Source organism: Grammomys surdaster, unplaced genomic scaffold, assembly GCF_004785775.1.
Source record: "Grammomys surdaster isolate TR1022 unplaced genomic scaffold, NIH_TR_1.0 334, whole genome shotgun sequence".
Classification (NCBI taxonomy): domain Eukaryota; kingdom Metazoa; phylum Chordata; class Mammalia; order Rodentia; family Muridae; genus Grammomys; species Grammomys surdaster.
Genome location: NW_021604753.1, coordinates 3664198 through 3682082, shown reverse-complemented (window position 1 = coordinate 3682082; position 17885 = coordinate 3664198). Strand labels below are relative to the sequence as shown.

Below are 17885 nucleotides of genomic sequence, written 5' to 3'. Positions count from 1 at the left end.
CACAGCATGTACTCTGGGGACACTGACCACGCTGGACCTTGAACTGGGCGCTGTGGACTCAGCTCTTCCATGGGCCATGAGAGTCAGCTTCCTGTCACCCTGCCCTGCAGGCTCAGGGTTGGCCCTGCCTACATGAGGAATGGACACGTGTCTTGCTCCTCAGCAGGCTCCAAGACCAGCTCCAGGTTCTCACAGCACCAGGTAGGAAGACAGCCCCATGCTGTGGCTGTGAGCTGGCAGACAGGCCTGGGCTGCCTTCCTTGGGCTCACCCAGGAGGCCGAAGGCCTTCTCTTCAGTATTCCAGGCCAGAGTGAGGAACTGAAGCATCCAAGCGCCTGCCTGTCCAGGCCAGGGCCAGCCTGTAGAGAAAGCATGTCTTCCCACCGCTCCCAAGAGGGCCTCCTAGAGGCTCTGAAGATGCTGAGGACAATGCTGGCCTGCAGCCCTCTTGATGTGACAGGGAGCCAATGGCAGCTCTTTCTACTCGTGGTACTGTTTTCATAAACTTTAGGTCAAAGCTGAGTCAGGCCTGACCCAGACCTTGGATGTGAACCAAGAGCCGGGGAATGGTCCACTTCAGGGCTGCAGCAGGCAGTTCTGGCCTCCTTCACACTCACTACGCTTTAAATGCACCAGCTATACTCACTGGAGCTCTGGGTCTTGGTTTATCCCATGAGTTCCATGTGGGGACACCTTCTGTCCCATCTAATGCAAACCAAAACCAAAAACAGACAAACAAAAAAACAATTCACACTCCAGCAGCCAGCAGGCTCAGCAGTCCCCACCAACCCAGAAGTCAGGCTGGAATCATGCGTGTCTGGCATGTGACACTGTGGGACAGCTGGCTGGGGCTTGCCCTCCTTGTGGCATTATAGCTATGTCCCAGAGAGGAGAAGTGAGGAGAGCATCTGTAGACTATTCAGAACAGGTCTCCAGGCCACCCAGAATTGTTTGTACAACACTCTGCAGGCACCCATGTATGTACCATGCAACCCACCACTGCTGAGAGCGTCTTTGCTGCGGAGATTTTCATAGCTTCCAGAGATGCAGTGAAAAGTTCTTACTCCTGGGCCTGAGGACGAAAGCAGTGACCACTGTACAAAGTGGAGTGTTCTCTCCTACCGACCTGCTGCATCTTGAGAGTGCTGCATTCTGGGCATGCTGCATCCTGGGAGCAGCTCTGTAGCCAAATTGGCCGGCCTTAGCTGCAGCTAGCCCATTCCTGTTTTCTCTGGGACACCACCTTTGAACTCAGGCATCATTGATCCCTCCATCGGGACAATGACAGCTTGCTTTCTTGTCTTGGCAGACGGAGCTGTCTGCGTGGCTCCAGCATGCCCGCCCTGATGCCAGCAGGACAGGCGTATCCCAGGAAGTGGGAACTGGGCTAGAGGGCCTGGGGTCGGGGTGGTCTGCATGGCTGCTCGGGGAGATTCGTGGAGAGGCAGGTCCAGCTGCAGCTCAGGATTACCTTATGAACTGTCGGGACCTCGGGCTCAGGGGTGGCCCATGGAAGTCCCATTTGTGTGGCCACAGGGGACAGCACTGAGGCACTCTCCAAGCATCTGTTGTACCTGTCAGGAAGGAAGGCAGATCTGTACCTCTGCCTTTGGTCTGTCTGGAGATGCCAAAAATGTCTCTCACTACTCTGTGCTGATGGCTGCCATCTTTTAATGAGTTGAGTAGGTAAGGACTCACTATAGTGCCAGGGACATAGTAAATACCCAACAAATCTCACTGGGGCTTGATCCTGTGTGCTGGGAAGCATCTTAGGTGCTTTGGCTCCAAAGGACTGCACAACATCAACTCTTGGTTGAGCTGCCTGGTTCCAGGCTCCATTTTGTCACATATGCAAGGCAAGTTTCATCCGTGCCTTAGTTTCCTTGCAATGGGCAGAGTCACGGTATCTCCTCTCCTGGATTATATAAAGACTCAATGTGAAAACAATATTAATAAAACGGGTCAGCAAAATGGCTGAGGGGGTACAAGCCTGGTGAGCTGGGCTTGATCCCCAGGACCATACTATGGAAGGAAGAACTAAGGATCACACATTCTCCTCTAAAGTTTCTGTGCACTGTGTACGCACTGGAACTACAGGTGGTGGTGAGCCTCTATATTGGTGCTGGGAACAGAACTTGGGTCCCCTGCAAAGGCAGCAAGAGCTCTTAATCACTGAGCCATTTCTCTAGTCCATTTAAAAAAAAGAATTAAGAGTTGAAACCAATGCCTGGCACAGGGGTTCTAATGCCCTCTTGTGGACTCCGTGGGTACTGTGTTCACTTGGTGTACATATACACATAGGCAAGACACTCATACATATAAATATATCTTGAAGACCACAAAGGTCATGTGTGGTGGCATACACCTCTAACCCCAGATCTCTGTAAATTCAAGGCCAGCCTGGTCTATGTTACACAGGGAGGCTCTGTATTAACAAATAAAAACCCAGTACACAGCTCAATGCGGGAGCTCCCAGCCTTCCTTTTGCCCGTGTGTTATTCCTGCCTGGAATGTTCCTTCCCAGATTCTGTGTGGCTGACTTCCTGCAGGACTCTGCAGGACAGACTCTCCTGCAGATCTGTCTGTCTCTTTCCTCTGTGCCCTGCTGTCCATCTCTACCTCAATATTTTCTTTCTTGAACTTTTGTTGTCTGCCTGTGTAGGATGTGAGTTCTAGGGAAGCAAGGGTTTTGTCTGCTCTGATCATCCTTAGGCTCTCTATACCCAGCCAGGAGCCATGCCCACAGTAGGAGCTCAGTAAATGAGAGAAGGGTGGCTAATCCTCAGCACAGCCTCATGTTGGGGCTTTCTGTAATGTGCACTGAGGACACACGTGAACAAGATGCTCTAGGTTCCTGTGCTGGAAATCTTGCATCTTAGCAAATTTAAGACACCTCCTAGACAGAGCTGCTAGGTGTGGCTGGCCAGGCCATGCACTGCACGAAGGCTCTGGGGCAGTGAACACTTGAGGGTTGCACCAGAGTGGGGCCTGGAGTAGAACAGCAACAGTTTAGAGACCCTTTTGGTAATTAGCATGGTGCCATCTCAGGGATAGGTAGGTTGTGGGTCCTATGTTAGAAAGTTCATAGGGAAGGCTTTGTTGTGACCCCTGTGAAGGATCTCTGTGGGTATGGGCGCGGCATGCTAGAATAGGTCACCAGGCCCCACCTGGGATGCAAAAAAGCAGTTCTGGGGGAATTGGCAGGCTGCCCATGCAGTATACTTTCAATCTAAGCCTCTCCTTGTGCCCTGACTTTCCTCCAGGCCTTTCTCCAAGGGAAGATTTCTCTCTTCCTGTTATGTGTGACTGTCCTTGGAGCCAAAAAACCCTGCCATTTTGGGAAATTCAGCTAAACAAAATTAAAAATTCCATGTTGCAAAAAATCTCATCCCATCATGGAGGCGAGGAGGGCCACAGAATCCTCCCATGAGTACCCAGTCGCTCACATCTGTGGTATGCAATGTGCCCGAATTGCACATGGCTTTGGGGCAGGGCTACAACTATATTCTAAACGAGGTTAGACTAGGGAAGAGAGCTCCATTTTTTGTGGGTTTTGGAGACAGGATCCAATGTAGCCCAGGTTGGCTCCTAACTGGACATATAGTTGAGGATGACCTTGAACTTCTGATCTTTCTGCTTTCCCCTTTAAACTTCTGATTCTTTTGTCTCTGCCTCTGGAACGCCTCCTCACTGTGCCTATTTTATGTGATGCTGGGGCCTAGGGCTTTGTGCAAGCCAGATAAGCATTCTGTCAAATGAGTTATTATATCCCCAGCCTCTTACACATTATATTAAAGCAAGGTGTCACTATATAGCCCTGGCTGGCTTGGAACTCACTTTTATGACCTGGTTAGACAGGTGGGGCAAGGTTAGAGATCTGCTTGCCTCTGCTTCCTGAGAGCTGGACTGAATGTGTGTGCCACCACATCCACTCCCTCCTCCTAAATGGAGGTGTAGCCTAGGCTTTATGTGTGGGAGAGCACACAGCCACCTCTGTGAGACTCAGGACCAAGCTCCCCAAGACGACCTAGCTTTCCACCAGAACTTGGGCTTTGAGAAGATAAGAGGAGGCAGCCTTTCTAGAGTGAGTTCCCTAGTCTCTGATTGCATCTCCTGCCAACTGTCAACCATGATGCCCCATCTCTAAAATTCAACACACACATATGCACACGCACACACACACACAGAATAGCAGCAGCAGCAGCAACCAGACAAAGCAAAGGCGATTGGATTTGCTTACATTTTTTTAATGAAATAAGTCAGCCTCTAAGTATTGCTTTTACAGGTTTATGGAAATCAAGGATCTACATCATTCACACTTTGCACACCACTCACACTTCCAAAAATAGATTTCTAGCCAGAGACAGCATGGCTTTCTCCAGTGCAGTATCTCAGTTCTGTCAACCTGGAGAGGTTAAACCCTGCCTGGGCCCTGGCACAGCCCTCTTCAGAGTGACTCCCTGAAACTGTGATCCACAGTCTTGGGTCTGAAGTGTTCCCAGGCTTAAGGTCGCCTGGCACCACACGATGCTGACAGAGCAGCCTACGTATGAGTCCCTTTACCACTTCAGCTCTCCATGTCCTTCCCAGGGGTTAAGTGGGGGAGGCAGGTGCAGCTGGGGGTGAAGTGCAGAGAGGTGACATCTGGTTGGGTTCCTGTAAACATCCATCACAAAGGTGGCGAGTCACAAGCCAGATCCAGGACAGCGAAGAGCCAGCTGGCAGGCGAGGCCTTCGGAGGTCCTGGCAACTCCCCATCCTGGCACTGAGTCCTCACTTCTCCTGGCAGACGCCTGGGTTGGGGCAGGAACCCGGTTGTTGGCACGAGCAGGCCTAACCAAGAAGACAAAGGACAGTTATCACCAGGGCCATGGGACCTCAGGCTGGGCTGTCTCCTGCAGCTGGGGTGGGCGAGGAAGACTTGCTCCAACCCTTTGGTTCTAGACTCTCCAGAGCCCCATGCTCAGGCTGGGGAGACTTTTCCTCTACCTTCTTCATTCCTTATAAAAACAATTTCTTAATTTTTAAAAATGTATCTATCTTTCAAAAACTTTATCTGTTTTTTACTTTATGTGCATTGGTGTTTTGCCTGCATGGACGTTTGTGTGAGGGTGTTAGAGCTTGTAGTTACAGACAGATGTAAACTGATATATGGGGTGCTGTGAATTAAACCCAGGTACTCTGGAAGACCATTCAGTGCTCTTAACTGCAGAGCCATCTCTCCAGACCTTTAAGAATAACTTTTAATTCTTTGACAAGTTCATACACGTATATAATGTAGCAGGATATTTCCTCTCCTTTCCTCTTTCATACTGTCTTTCCTCTATTCCTCTTGCTTTCCACGTTAGCATCTCTTTTTACGGTGACTGAGTGTGACTGGGGTTGCCTGCATGGACATGATTGAGGAATCGTTTGCAGGAACTGACTAGCAGCTACACATCACTGAAGAAAATGAGTCCCACTCCACCAGCAGCCATTAGCCCACTAACCGTCACCAGTACCTTAGCTAGCACAAGGTCCGCTCGCACCTCAGTACCTTAGCTAGCACAAGGTCCGCTCGCGCCTCCTCCCCCAACCCATTTCCTATCATTTCCTGCTGGTTTTTGTTTTTGAGGCAGGGTCTCATGTAGGTAGCCCAGGATAGCCTTCAATTTCTGATTCTTCTGCCTCCACCTCACAAGTGCACTGCTAGAAAAGGAACTCAGGGTCGCTGGAGCCCATGCTGAGTGAGCATTCTAACAACTGAGCTACATCCCTAGCTCCCTGGGGCTTGTTTCCAGTTCTTATCAAGGAGTTTGCTTCATGTCTATGATTCTGGAGAACCATGGTACTTTTCCATGGTAAAGGAGGGCTGGCCAGGTGCTTAGAACGAGGAAAAAGATGCTATAGTCAGAGAAGGATCTCAGCCAAAAGGGAGATCAAGTGGGGGCAGGGAGTGGGCAGTGCCTCCCATCTCACTGGGAAAGCGCTGTGCTTACAGGAAGGCAGCCAGTCAACTTTGTGCCCCTACTTGGCTCTTCTCTCTATGACACAGCATCGCTTGTAAGGCCTGGCCCTACGTCAGGTTGTCTCCTCCAGTCTCCTCAATCCCACGTTTAGCTGTCATCAGCATCTCTGTAACAGTGAGGTACCCAAGTCCCCCTACTTTTAGCCCACCTCAGACTCTTCCTTCTACAAACAGCCCTGAGCATCATGAGGACTGATCTCTGTGAAACATGCGTGTGTCCTGCTAAATAACATTCAGGAGTGCGTGTGGTGATCATCGGTGTCACAGAGTTAGCAGTAGCTCTAGCCCCCAACCAGCAAAAGCTGGTAGCACCTCCAGTCCATCATGTCTGCTAAAACTGTCCCCACCTACTTCCGAGAGCCAATAAGCAGGCATAACCATGTCCACCAGGAACCGCACCTCTCCTCATTTTACAGGTTTCAAACAGAGGCTTAGGGAAGCAGGGGAGTTTCCTGCAGTTCCACAGGTAGTGCAGGCAGAGCTGGCACTGCACTGGGAACAAATGGGGACAATCTCAGTCAAGGTTGCCACTGCACCTGACACTCTTGTCATGCAACATGTCTCATCCTTCTGCCTACCTTCCCCAGCCCTGGGTACCCTGATCCCGAGACCTATGTCCTGTTTCCAGAGAATGACTGGCCAAGAGAGTTAATGACTTCCACAACAAGCTCTTCCCACCAGTGACTGCCAGGAAGGTAGTGTACTCACACCCTAGGCCCCTCACTGGTACCTGGGGTGACATCAAGGTACCCCATTCTGGCTCCTGGGGCTTCTGAGCAGGACTGAGCCCCAGACTACAGTAGTAGTCTGCTTAGTGCCCACCAGTCTATCTTGCTGGCCTCACTTCCCACTCTCCAGAGCATGGAGTTCCTGAGATCTCCTCCCAAATAAGCCCAAGGGCTCATGGCTATCTCCACCCTCCTTACCAGCCCATGAGTTGATATTGTTAAGTCTGTTGGACAGATAAAGACACCAAGGCCCAGAAAGCATAAGATACTCATTAAAAGATGCTCAGCTCAGAAGTACCGAAAGCTGCCTAGCTGTGGTGCCCTGGCCCTGTGTTTCCAGCACTAGGAAGCCAAGTTCAGAGAATGGCAGCTTAGAGGCCAGCCTGGGCTACAGGGTAAGACTGAGTTTGAGGCCAGGCTGGACCATTGAGTATGAGCCCACAAACAGAGCAAGTGTACTTCCGGTTCCTGTTCACATCCATGTTTTACATGCTTGGGCCCCATGCATGTTTACAAGCTAGAAGACAGGGCCAGGCACTGAGACAAGTTGTGAGCAACTTTAGCTTGAAGCAACCCTCTCAAAGATAGGACGAGGTATGAGCACCGCTGGAGATCCACACAGGGCTGCGCTGCACAGGAAGGGCACCCCACAGAAGACAAGGCATATCGTCTCCTGTGGTTCTCAACATGGCGGGGGTTGGAGCTATATGCTGAAGTTTCTCCCATCCTCTACCAGACTTATCTGCTGACGGCCAACTGGGAATACGCTCTACCACGTCAGGAACCTCCTCTGGTTCCCACTGACCCTCCCACAGACAGGCCCTCCACCCATCTGTCCCTCCCACCTGCCCACAGACCCTGTGGGAAGCAGGGGCTGTAGCTACATTGGGGCTTCCAGAAAGGCTTTCTGAGACTCTTGTCCCATCATACCAGAGCCTACTTATGGTCTCTCTTCCCTCCAACGAGCCTTGGGGAGACACAGTAGTCTTAGAAGCCTTCATGTTCAGAAGCCTGCAGCAGAATAATTCACTGAGATTCCCCCTCCTGGGTGTCCCAGCCCAGGGCAGGGATGGGACAGGGACCACTGAGGACGCCTCACTTCCGACCAGTCCTGTGACTGCACAGGAGTCCCAGAAGCTGCTGGCCTCACTGAGCCTTTTGTCCTCAGTAGGTGCTGCTGAGTCTGTTAGTGATAGCCAGTGATGCCAGGTGCCTGATAACTCAAGTTCCTTGCCTTTAAAGCTGTTTTGTTTTTTCTCTTAAAAGCCAATTTAAGGACTGGAGAGATGGTTCGGTGGTTAAGAGCATTTGCTACTCTTGCAGGGGACCCAGGTTCTGTTCCCAGAACCCACATGGTGGTTTAGAATTACCTATAACTCCAGTACCATAGAATCCAATGCCCTCTTCTGACCTCCATGGTCCCCTACATGCACATGGACTCACATAGGAACAGATGCATAATAAATAATTTTTTAAAGTTGACTTAAAGCAAACAACCATATCAAAAAATAATTCAGGGCCAGCAATGTGGCTTAGCTGATGTATGTACTTGCTACCAAGCCCGATTTCCTTAGTTTGATCCCAGGATCCACACGGTAGAAGGAAAAACCCAACTTTTACAAGTTTCTCTCTGACATCCACATGTGCACCATGGCATACCCATGCTCACCCCTGCATACATGAATAAACGTAAAAAAAATAAAAGGTGAAGGTGGTCGGTGGGAAGCAGAAGACAGCCTTCTCAGGGCACGGACTATGTTTCTCTTATAGACAACCTTCTAGAAACCCACGGCACACCCCACTTTCTCCACATACCCAAAATTGCCCAGTTCTGCAGACATCTGGGATCTCTGTGCTAAAGGCAGACTGTGTAGCATGAGGCCACCTCCCTGGCAGCTGCAAGGACAGAAGAGGAGAGAAGCTTCCAATCTCCACACGGGTCAGTCCTAGATGAGAGCTGGCGTCTCAGGCCTGGATTCCACCCCCACGCTGGCTATATGTGCTCATTACTGTGGGCCATCTAGAGTGTCTGCAGCTGCCCCGATTCCCTTCATTTGCCTGCCCAGGAGCTCCTGTGGCTGTCACACACCACCTGGACATTACGCATTCGGACAGGCTGAGTATCCCCTCTAGAACACCTGGCCCAGAGTGTTTTGGCTTCTACGCTATTGGAGTACAGTAATGAAACGCCTGGAGGGACTGAAGCAAGTCTAAAATAGATTTCATCCACCTGCCAGGGCATGACTATAGATGTCCGAGGACAGTGTTCACGAGACAGGTCTCCTTCTCCCGGGTATGTCCTGGGGTTCAGGTCACTAGGTTTGGCAGCAAGTGCTTTTACCTGCTGAGCCATCTCACAAGCCCCAACAATGTAGTTTTGTGCAACTTCTTTTTTTTCCTCTCTGAGACAGTAGCCAGGGCTGGACTAGAGTTCTGATTTCTGCCTCAGCCTCTCCAGTGCTAAAATCAGAGGTACTAGCCACTTCATCCGGCCCAATTCAAGAGTATTTTTATTGTTTTGATGTAGAGTCTTAATACAACTATTGGCTGGCCTCAAATTCATGATCTTCTTGCCTTTGTCATAACTATGAAAAAAAAAAACAGCACTTGTAATTTAAAAAAAAAATGTAATGGGGTAATGCCAAGGAAACAGTGAAGAGGACGCCTATAGCCAGAGAAAGAACAAAACAGGAAGGCTAGGGCACCGTGAGCCTGACTCCTCTGGTACCTCACAGGGATTCCTCCAGCCCAGCGCCTCACTTTGGAAATGCTGGGCAATTGTGGATGGCTCATAGCTGGGCGTCTAAGGTGAGTCATCAAACTGCCCCAAGCCTCAGTTTCCCTCAGTACCTAATGAAGCCTTCTAAGTGACCATCCAAAGGTGACACAGGGAAGCTTTGTGGGAGAGGCAACCAGTTCTAGCCTCTCAGCCAAGGTCCCTTCCAGGCAGGAAGCCTGGGGAGGAGGCCTTCCTTTATGACAGCTGCAAAGGCGTCGGCATCAGTTGACTCTCAGTGGGTACCAAGCATTGCCAACCCCAGTCTGCTTCACAGGAAGTCCATAGTGATACTCACTTCTGGTTACTGGCTCCAGAAGAACACGGAACCCCAATAAAGGGGGGGGGTTTCTGGGGTAAGGGTCCCTTGGTCTAACGCATCACATGGTGCTGCACTCATCATTAACAAGTTACCAAAACATCACTATCAACCCACTCAATCACTGTAAGCCCCCAGGCACGTTCCACTATTCCCAATTTACAGACAAGGAAACTGAGGCTTGGGGGAGGTGATGTCACTCATCCAAAGTGTTGGTAGAACTGGGGTTTAAACCCCAAATGTGTAGGACTACAAAAACTCTAGAAAACAATTTTAGAGGTCATGTGAAATGGCTAGAATAATCACACATCAATACCAAACATACAGATTGCTCTGCGGCTCTAGGTCAAGCCTCACTACTTCGCAGAGAAAGTTCTAGGTTGGTGCTAGGAACCTTCATCTGGTAGTACCAGCTCAATACACAGAGCAGGCCCAGCTCTCACCATTAGCTGACTTTACTACTTGGCCAGAAGTTAATGACTTTGGAGGGTGGTTTCCTTCTCATGGTGACATAGCATTCACTTAATAATAAATCCATGTAGTCTGGGGGTGCACCTCAGTAGTAGGATATGTGAGGCACTGGGCTGGATACTCAGAAACACCTAAAAAATGGTAAAATACAGTCTAGAGGGCCTGGGGCTATAGTTCAGTTGGCAGAGTGCTTTCCTAGTGCTCACGATGAGCTGGTTTCCATCCACCTACACTGGGCACTGTGGTACACATCTACACGCACAAAGCAGGTGCAGTGACCTACAGTGACTACAGCCCCAGCATTTGGGAGGTGGAAGCAGCAGGAGAGGAAGCCCAAGGCCACCGGAGGCTAGACAGGAAGTACAGGGCCAAAGTCCACATGAGAAAGCATGTGGCTTTTTTGTGGCTGCTGTTCTTTAGTTTGTTTGGATTTGTTGTGGTGGTTTGTTTTTCGAGACAGGGTTTCTCTGTATAGTCCTGGGTGACCTGGAAATCAACCTGTGTACCAGCCTGGCCTTGAATTCAGAGATTCTGCAGTTCTGAGGTTAAAGGTGTACTCAACTTTTGTTTTGTTTTTTTTTTAAACCAAGGAAGCACTAAAACAGGCATTATTTACCTTAAACTCTAAAAGGAAAAGCAGTAACTCAGCGGTGGAGAGACCTGGCTCACATCACTAAAGCTAACAGGACCAGCATGGTACAGGGGATGTTTGGCTTTCAGAATTCTGCACTGAGGACACACTCTCTTCCTGCCAAGATCACATCACCTGAATGGAATCCTGAGCTCAAATAGATACCAGACAACCCCAGGCAGAGATAGCCCACAAATGCCACACCAGCCACTTGCATACTGCCAATGTCACACCAAGACATAGACAGGCTGAACAGTTGGTCGAGAATAAAGAAAGCAGTGACCTTAAATCTAGTACTTTTATCATTAAAGGACATTCCTGGGACAGATAAAAAGATGTGACTAAAGCCATAGAGCAGAGTGCTCCCAGGTCCTGTCCCTGCCCACTTGCTGATTTCAGTCAGGCGTGGTGACACCCAACTGTAATCCAGTGCTTGGGAGATAAGAGCAGGAGGACCAGGAGTTCTAGGCCAGTCTTGGGTTATAGAAGACCCCATCTCAAAAAGACAATGACATTTTGCTGGCTTTGACAAGGACACTACAGATACCAAGTAGATCCTTGTTTTAGGAACATACAAACCAAAATATTCAGGAACAGAGGAACATCATGTCTGTAATGCACCCACAAATGGTTTCGAACACGACTGTCCACATGTGTATGTGAGTGTTCATGTGCATGCATAGGTGTGCTCAGAGAAGAATGTGAGCTTGCACTTAGCACATGAGCAGAAATACTGGCTGGCAGGCAGCCTCTGCTGAAGGGAGCACAGGCATTCTTTATAACAATGGTCATGGGAGGCTCTTCTGCTTCCTGGTGCCCACTGTGCTGTGCAGGAGACACAGCCACCTTATTTGGCTTTGGTCTCTGGGCCCCTCACTTTCCAGTCTTCAGTTTCCTTACTTGCAATGCTGAGTTAACTCAGCAGGCAGAAGGCAGGAGCAAGATCCTGAATTTAAGGCCAGTTGGAGCCACACAGTGAGATCCTGTCTCAAAAATAAAAATAAAAAGTCTGTGTCTTTCAGTGTGATTTTGATTTCCCACATGTAGCCGGTGTTCTCAGAAGTTCTAGGATGAAGGCAGCAGTAATATCTGACAGAAGCCCCATGTTTTTCATTCAGCTAAACAGGTCCCAGGGCTGAGAGGAGAACATGATATGGAGGCCCCACTTTTCTGACTGGAATCTCCAGGTATGAGGCCATTGGCATCTCAGCTGGCCTGGAGACTTCCTCTTCCCAAAGACCACTGAAACACTGTGATCAGGGGCCTTTCTACGTGTCTCTCGCGCCAGAGCAGGGCATTCCCCTGTCCCCACACCTCTAGACCATCTTGCCTTAGCCTCCTTCCTGTTGTTCTGCATCTTCCCTCACCCTGATCCAGGCTACCAGTAGGTCTCCCACAACTGGGATCTGAATATATGGGTGTCCCCAGGGAAGTAATGGGCATTCCAGTTGTCCAGTAGCATGCTCTGCTGGGTACATGCTGACAGTACAGGTTATAGTCTGACAAGGCAGGCTGAGAAAGCAGCCATAGTCCCCAGGTGAGCCATCTGAGGCCTGAGAGGAAGCCAGATCAAGGAATCGGTCACCCTTACACCACAGTCACACTGTACCAGGCCACACAGACTCTGACCAGAGATGGTGTCTCTTCTACAGTACCTCATATGCCAAGGGAGGTCCAGTAGGCACTCGCCACCTGTTATGACTCTAAAGTAATTAACCAGGCTAAGGTGCCTCTCTAACCTGTCAGTAACCCCCACTCCAACTCCGACACACATACATACCCCACTATGGTTCCCAGGCCATGAAGGAGCTCCATCCTCTACTCCCCCGGACCACAATGAACACTGTAGAAACTGCAGAGGCCACTTTCCAGAGCTCTAGAACCAGTGCCCTGGGGACTATGGGCATGAGAAAAAGTCTCTAGGGCCCAGATAGGCAGGAAGACAGAGGGGTGTGTGTGTGTGTGTGTGTGTGTGTGTACACCAATGGGCATGTTCTCTGAGCCCATTTTGTTAGTCTCTGGTCCTTTTGTTAGTCATGGGACATGAATATTAATACACAAGGCAGGTGAGGTCAGATGATTCGGGCTGCACCTACCTGTCTATAACAGTGGTTGATGTTCATGGACCAGTTACCATGCAGGGAGGTCCAACTTTCTGTCCTCTCAACAAGGCAGGTTTTCATTACCCCTGTTTTGTAAAAGAGGCCACCAACATGTGGAGTTAAATGGCATTCCAAAGACTGGCTATGCCTGCAATTTGAATCAAGAAAATCAGTTTAGAGTTACTGCTCTTAAACTTGACTGTACATTGGCTCTTCAAATAGGTGCTCAGTAAACATATCTTCTTCTTGCTGAGATTCCCCCAGACCCTACTGCCTTGTGTGTCCTCTGTTTGTGTCTCCTGGTCTGGCTTGTTAGAACACAGGTGCACATAAGCATGAGTGGGAATAAGCAGCCCTGGCCAGGGGCTCCTGTGTATGGAAAGGGCCAGGAGGCAAGGCTGGGTCACTTCACATCAGGTTGCTGCCAGTCATCCCTCCTGCATCCACTGGGCCTTGCCTTTCTGGCCCTGGGACTAAGGTCTTCTAGCTTGGATTGGGGGACAGGTAGTGTAGTGTGTGGTTTCATTAGTCTCCAGCCCTTGAAGGGGGACTTTCTATATCCCTTATCCTCCCTAGGGTCAGCCAAGAGTGTCTCAAAGAAATGCTTCTTGGTGATGCAGCTCACGCAGCATTTGTTGCGCAGCATGTCAAAGCATTTGGGCTCTGGGTTTGAGCTTAGACTATGCCAATGTTTTCAGTTGGAAGCAGGAATGTTTCTGCTGATATGGTAAGAAGATAAAATAAGACCTTTTCACCGAGTTATACTGCCTGAGAGTCTACTTGGCTCAAAGACAGAGATGTAACTTGGGATCACAGGGGCTGAGCCTAGACTCTGAGAGAAAAAGGAGGGCCAATGCTTATTGTATGACTACACATGAGAACATACAGAAGGCCTAGAAGCAGGACTGGTCTGTGGTCTCTACTCAGGTCTTTTCCAGTCACCTGTCACCTCTGGCTGGATAACTAACAGCGCCCCCACTGGCCTTCCTGCTCCTACACTTGTCCCTTGAGCTCATTCTGCTCACAGCTGCCAGACATCTGACAGAACATGAGCTGGACTGTCATGTCCTGCCTAGGACCGTCACTGGACACTAAACTGCTCTTGGCCATGCCATCTATGGCCCACCACTGACATCTTTTACAAGTTTGTATCTCTCGCCTCCCTTTGGCTGCTGAATAAACCACACCTTTCCTGACTCGGGGTATGGGTACTAACAATTCCCTCTACCCAGACTGCTTTGCTCCAGAGGTCTCTGTCTGGCTCCTTCTATAAATTCTGGCCTCGGCTCATATTTACCATCCCTTCAAAGAGGTCTTCCCTCACTCTCTAACTAAAGCAGCCTGTGCCTATTCTGCTCTTGTGGTCACTTCACACAGAGCATCTGCCAGAGGCCAGCTGCTGTACAAACAGCGAGCACAGCAACATAGCCTCTAAACTTCTCACAGCTCACCATGTGTCTAGGTGTCCACTGTGTTCCTCATGGAAGGCCTGAACGCCAGGTCCCATCTGCCTCTGCTCGCCGACTACTCAACAAATAGGTATTTGTTCCATGGGAGAACGGATGCCATGCTGGGAGGAAGGCCCTGCCTGGCACTTGGCCCCTGTGCTGATACTACTAAACTTACTAAAGAGCTCTTCAAAGACATCACTGCTTGTCCCCAAGTATGTCCCGCTTACTCTGCATTATTTCTACAACAGACAGACTATGTGTCCCCAAATTCCACTGTTGAAAGCCTGCAGTGACAGTGTCATGAGGGTGGAGCTCTCTAGTGGGATTAGTGCCCTTTGGAAAACTATCCTGTTTGAGCCATGGTATACTGGCACAGCGCCACAAACTAAGACACTCACTTATGGCAATGTTGGCAATCAGGTAACACAGGAGAGGAGGGGCAAATGCCTCCTTGGGGTGACATTAGTATCTATTATTGAAAAGGAGCCCCTGCCCACCAGCTCCATATGCTTCTTCATTGCCACTCAGACTCTATGGCCTGCCCAATCCTAGCATTCCCCAGCTGGGATGCCTGCCAGGGCTAGGCCTGCCCCATGACACCTCACTGGACCCAACAGCTTACCTGGCACAAACATTCTCTCAGACAGACCAGCTGTCCCCTCTCCCTTGTTGGGAGACTTTAGCCGGTCTTATTCCTCCTTCTCTAACATATAACAAAGCTTTTTGGCAGAAACCCAAAGGCAGGTCTTCGGTGCGACCACCCTGTGGTTCCTTCTGCTGACCCTAGGGTCCTGGGAGGCCTTGCAAATGCTGCAGACAAAGCCAGCACCAGCTCAGAACTGCCTGCCTGCTCCAGAGCAGCAGCCTAAGAAGCTGACAGCCTCTGCGGATCTAAGCTGCGGTACCAACAACCCAGGATCTCTGAAACCTGACTCCAAACACAGCAGCAGAAACACTGCCAAAAGGAAGCACTGCGTTGTTTGCTGAAGGTTTCCATTCTCACAGGCTTGGCCAGAAGCCCAAGTTTAACTAGTCCCTCAAGAGGCCATAGAACAAAAGTAACCAGTGCCCCTTATGACACCAGTCTATCCTTTCAGGACAAGTAAGCATTGCCCAAAACCCCAAGGTCACCAACAAGACAGGCTAAGACTTGGGGGAGGAGCTGATAGCTCCACCTCAAAAGGTTTTGGGTATAGAGCTTTTGCACAAGCCATGGGATAAATTGCATGATAACTCCAAATGTTCACGTAGCCCGAGTCCCTTTCCTTGGGGGAAGTCTCTCCAACAAACACTACTATTCCTAGCATCTGAGTTAGATCCAGAGGAGGTGGCCAGAGAAATCAAAGGCTTAGAGGAAGGATGAGTCTGCCCTGAGGACACCACCTTCTCCCTCCCTGCAATACAACCCCATCTCAAGGGCACTTACGGGCCTCTTCCTGGGGTCCCATCCCTGTCCAGATGGTGCCCCCAACCAGTGGCAGCGGCATGATACGGGCGGCTGGTCCAGGCCAAGAGTTGCGGATGGTGGAAGGCAAGTGGGAAACGGTAATCAAGACCTTATTCCAAATATCCATCGAAGACGTCGAGCTCTGAGTCGGCATCGTAAAGGCCAGAGCCAGGGTCTGAGAGAACACCGAGGTCCACCAGCGCCTGGTCCAAGTCCTCGGGCAGGAAGACGAGGCCCACATTGAGAACGATGTATTCCATGAGGAAGGCGTAGTAGAGGATCAGCACATTGACGAAGAACAGGCCCACGTAGAACATAGAGGGCAGCAGCGGTGGCTGCACGTACGAGACCAGGGGGCCCAGAGCGTCCAGATGGGCTGCGACCCGGGCGCCGGGCATGCAGGGGCGGGCGATGGGGGCGGCGGCCAGGCGATCCCAGCGACCTCAGCCGCTGCGGCGCCTGGGCGGCCGGCGAAGGGGCAACTTGGCCATCCAGGGGGCGCCCCGGGGCTCGGTGGCGGCAGCGCTGGGCCCCGGGTGGCCTCTGAAGACACTCCTTGACCCCCGAGATGCTCAGGGCCGAGTCACGGAGCCGCGGGATCGGGATGCCGGCCACACGGGCCGCTCGCCCCTCAGGGCTCCCCTAGAAGTGGCCCGCGGCTCGCTTGGTGCGCCGCGCTCGCGCGCCCTCGCCGCAGCTCAGAGTTGAAGCCGGGTCCCCGCTGCTGTCTCCCCAAGGCGCTCCTCAGGCCCCGTCGGCGCCCCCGCAGGCTCACTATCCATCGCTGCGGCCGCGGCGTCGCTCTGTTGCTTCCCAGCACCGCCTATCCAGAGACTGTTCGTTCATTGGCCAGTCGCATGCTCGCCCGCATTCATTGGCTAGCTCAGTGCTCCACGCTTATTGGCTCGAGCAGTCCGGGGACGGGTACTCCTTTGCTCCTCCCCATGGGAGGTGCTCCAGTCTCTAAATTGCTCCTCTGCAGTTGGCACTCCCTAGACTCTGCATCTAGAACTTAGGTATGGTGCGTCACCTTTTTGGAACTTAGTTTTCCCCCTATTAAATGATGCCAGGTAGAAAAGGAATGCTGGAAATTCCACTGAAAATCTTATATATTCCCAAAGGGCTTTTGTTTTTTTCTTTTTCACGGTATGGTAAGAAAAATCAATCATTGAGTGCCTTTGACAGCGGCATTATAGAGTTCCGTGGCACGTGGATGGAGAGCACCACAAGCAGGTCAGATCTTCTGCCAATATGGTTGCTTATTGTTTCCTTTTACGTTGCAGTCCATGTTTAAAAAAAAAAACCAATAATGCTAAGTATATATATCTGCTCAGAGTTCTCTGTTCACAGAACATCCCTGTGCTTCGTTAGGAGAACGTTTGCTCAAGGTGTCTTCCATCCGGGTTTAAACAGCCAGAGATCAAAACCAAGGTCTTGTGTGTGCAAGATGTAGGCAAGATGTAGCACTACCTCTGAGCTACATTCTCAGCTTTTGAAAAAAATATCAAAACCCCCAAATCCCACAAAACCAGCCTCTGGCTGGCCTGAAATTGGCTATAGACCAGGCTGCTCCAGACCTCATAGAGTTCCATTGCCTCTGTCTCCTGAGTGCTGGGATTAAAACTTATCCTCAACTCTTAAAAAGACCTTTAATCTAAGGTCATACTTAACTTTATAGGAGCTGGACAAGGCAATATAGTATGTTCCCTTTTCACAGATGAGGAAACCAAATCCCATAGAAATAGATTCTTGAAGCTGCTGAATCTGGGTCATTTTTTTGGAGGTTAGACCTGTTCTTCTTCTCTCATGACTCACTTGGGAAACCATTAGCTTTATGCTGGCCTCCATTTCTCTAATTCTTGGAAGCAATGCAAACCATCATTTATTCACTCTATCAATATTCATTTAAAAACCTGCTGTGTTGTTCTGGGCCCTGGAGAGAACATTGGTTG

General features: G+C 50.3%; 2 protein-coding genes across 8 annotated transcripts in view; one reads left to right on the top strand and one right to left on the bottom strand.

The window, feature by feature from the left end:
* Ciita (class II major histocompatibility complex transactivator) overlaps nt 1–5054 on the top strand; it is a 50064-nt gene extending 45010 nt beyond the window's left edge. For all 5 annotated transcript variants that reach the window (XM_028778361.1, XM_028778362.1, XM_028778359.1 and 2 more), the window contains one exon: nt 6–5054. The gene's annotated coding sequence lies outside the window, so the exon portion shown is untranslated. The remainder of the gene's footprint in view (nt 1–5) is intronic.
* Nucleotides 4228–16363, bottom strand: Dexi (Dexi homolog). 3 transcript variants are annotated; one of them, XM_028778365.1, is made up of 3 exons: nt 15913–16363; nt 13030–13183; nt 4228–4834 (listed from the first exon to the last, which is right to left on the bottom strand). In XM_028778365.1, exon 1 carries the CDS (start codon nt 16329–16331, stop codon nt 16044–16046), a length of 288 nt encoding a protein of 95 aa, XP_028634198.1. In that variant the 5' UTR covers nt 16332–16363; the 3' UTR covers nt 4228–4834; nt 13030–13183; nt 15913–16043. The 3 variants fall into 3 exon arrangements, with proteins under 3 accessions (XP_028634198.1, XP_028634199.1, XP_028634200.1); XM_028778366.1 differs by having other exon boundaries at nt 13030–13121; XM_028778367.1 differs by lacking the exon at nt 13030–13183.
* Between the last annotated feature and the right edge of the window lie 1522 nt (nt 16364–17885).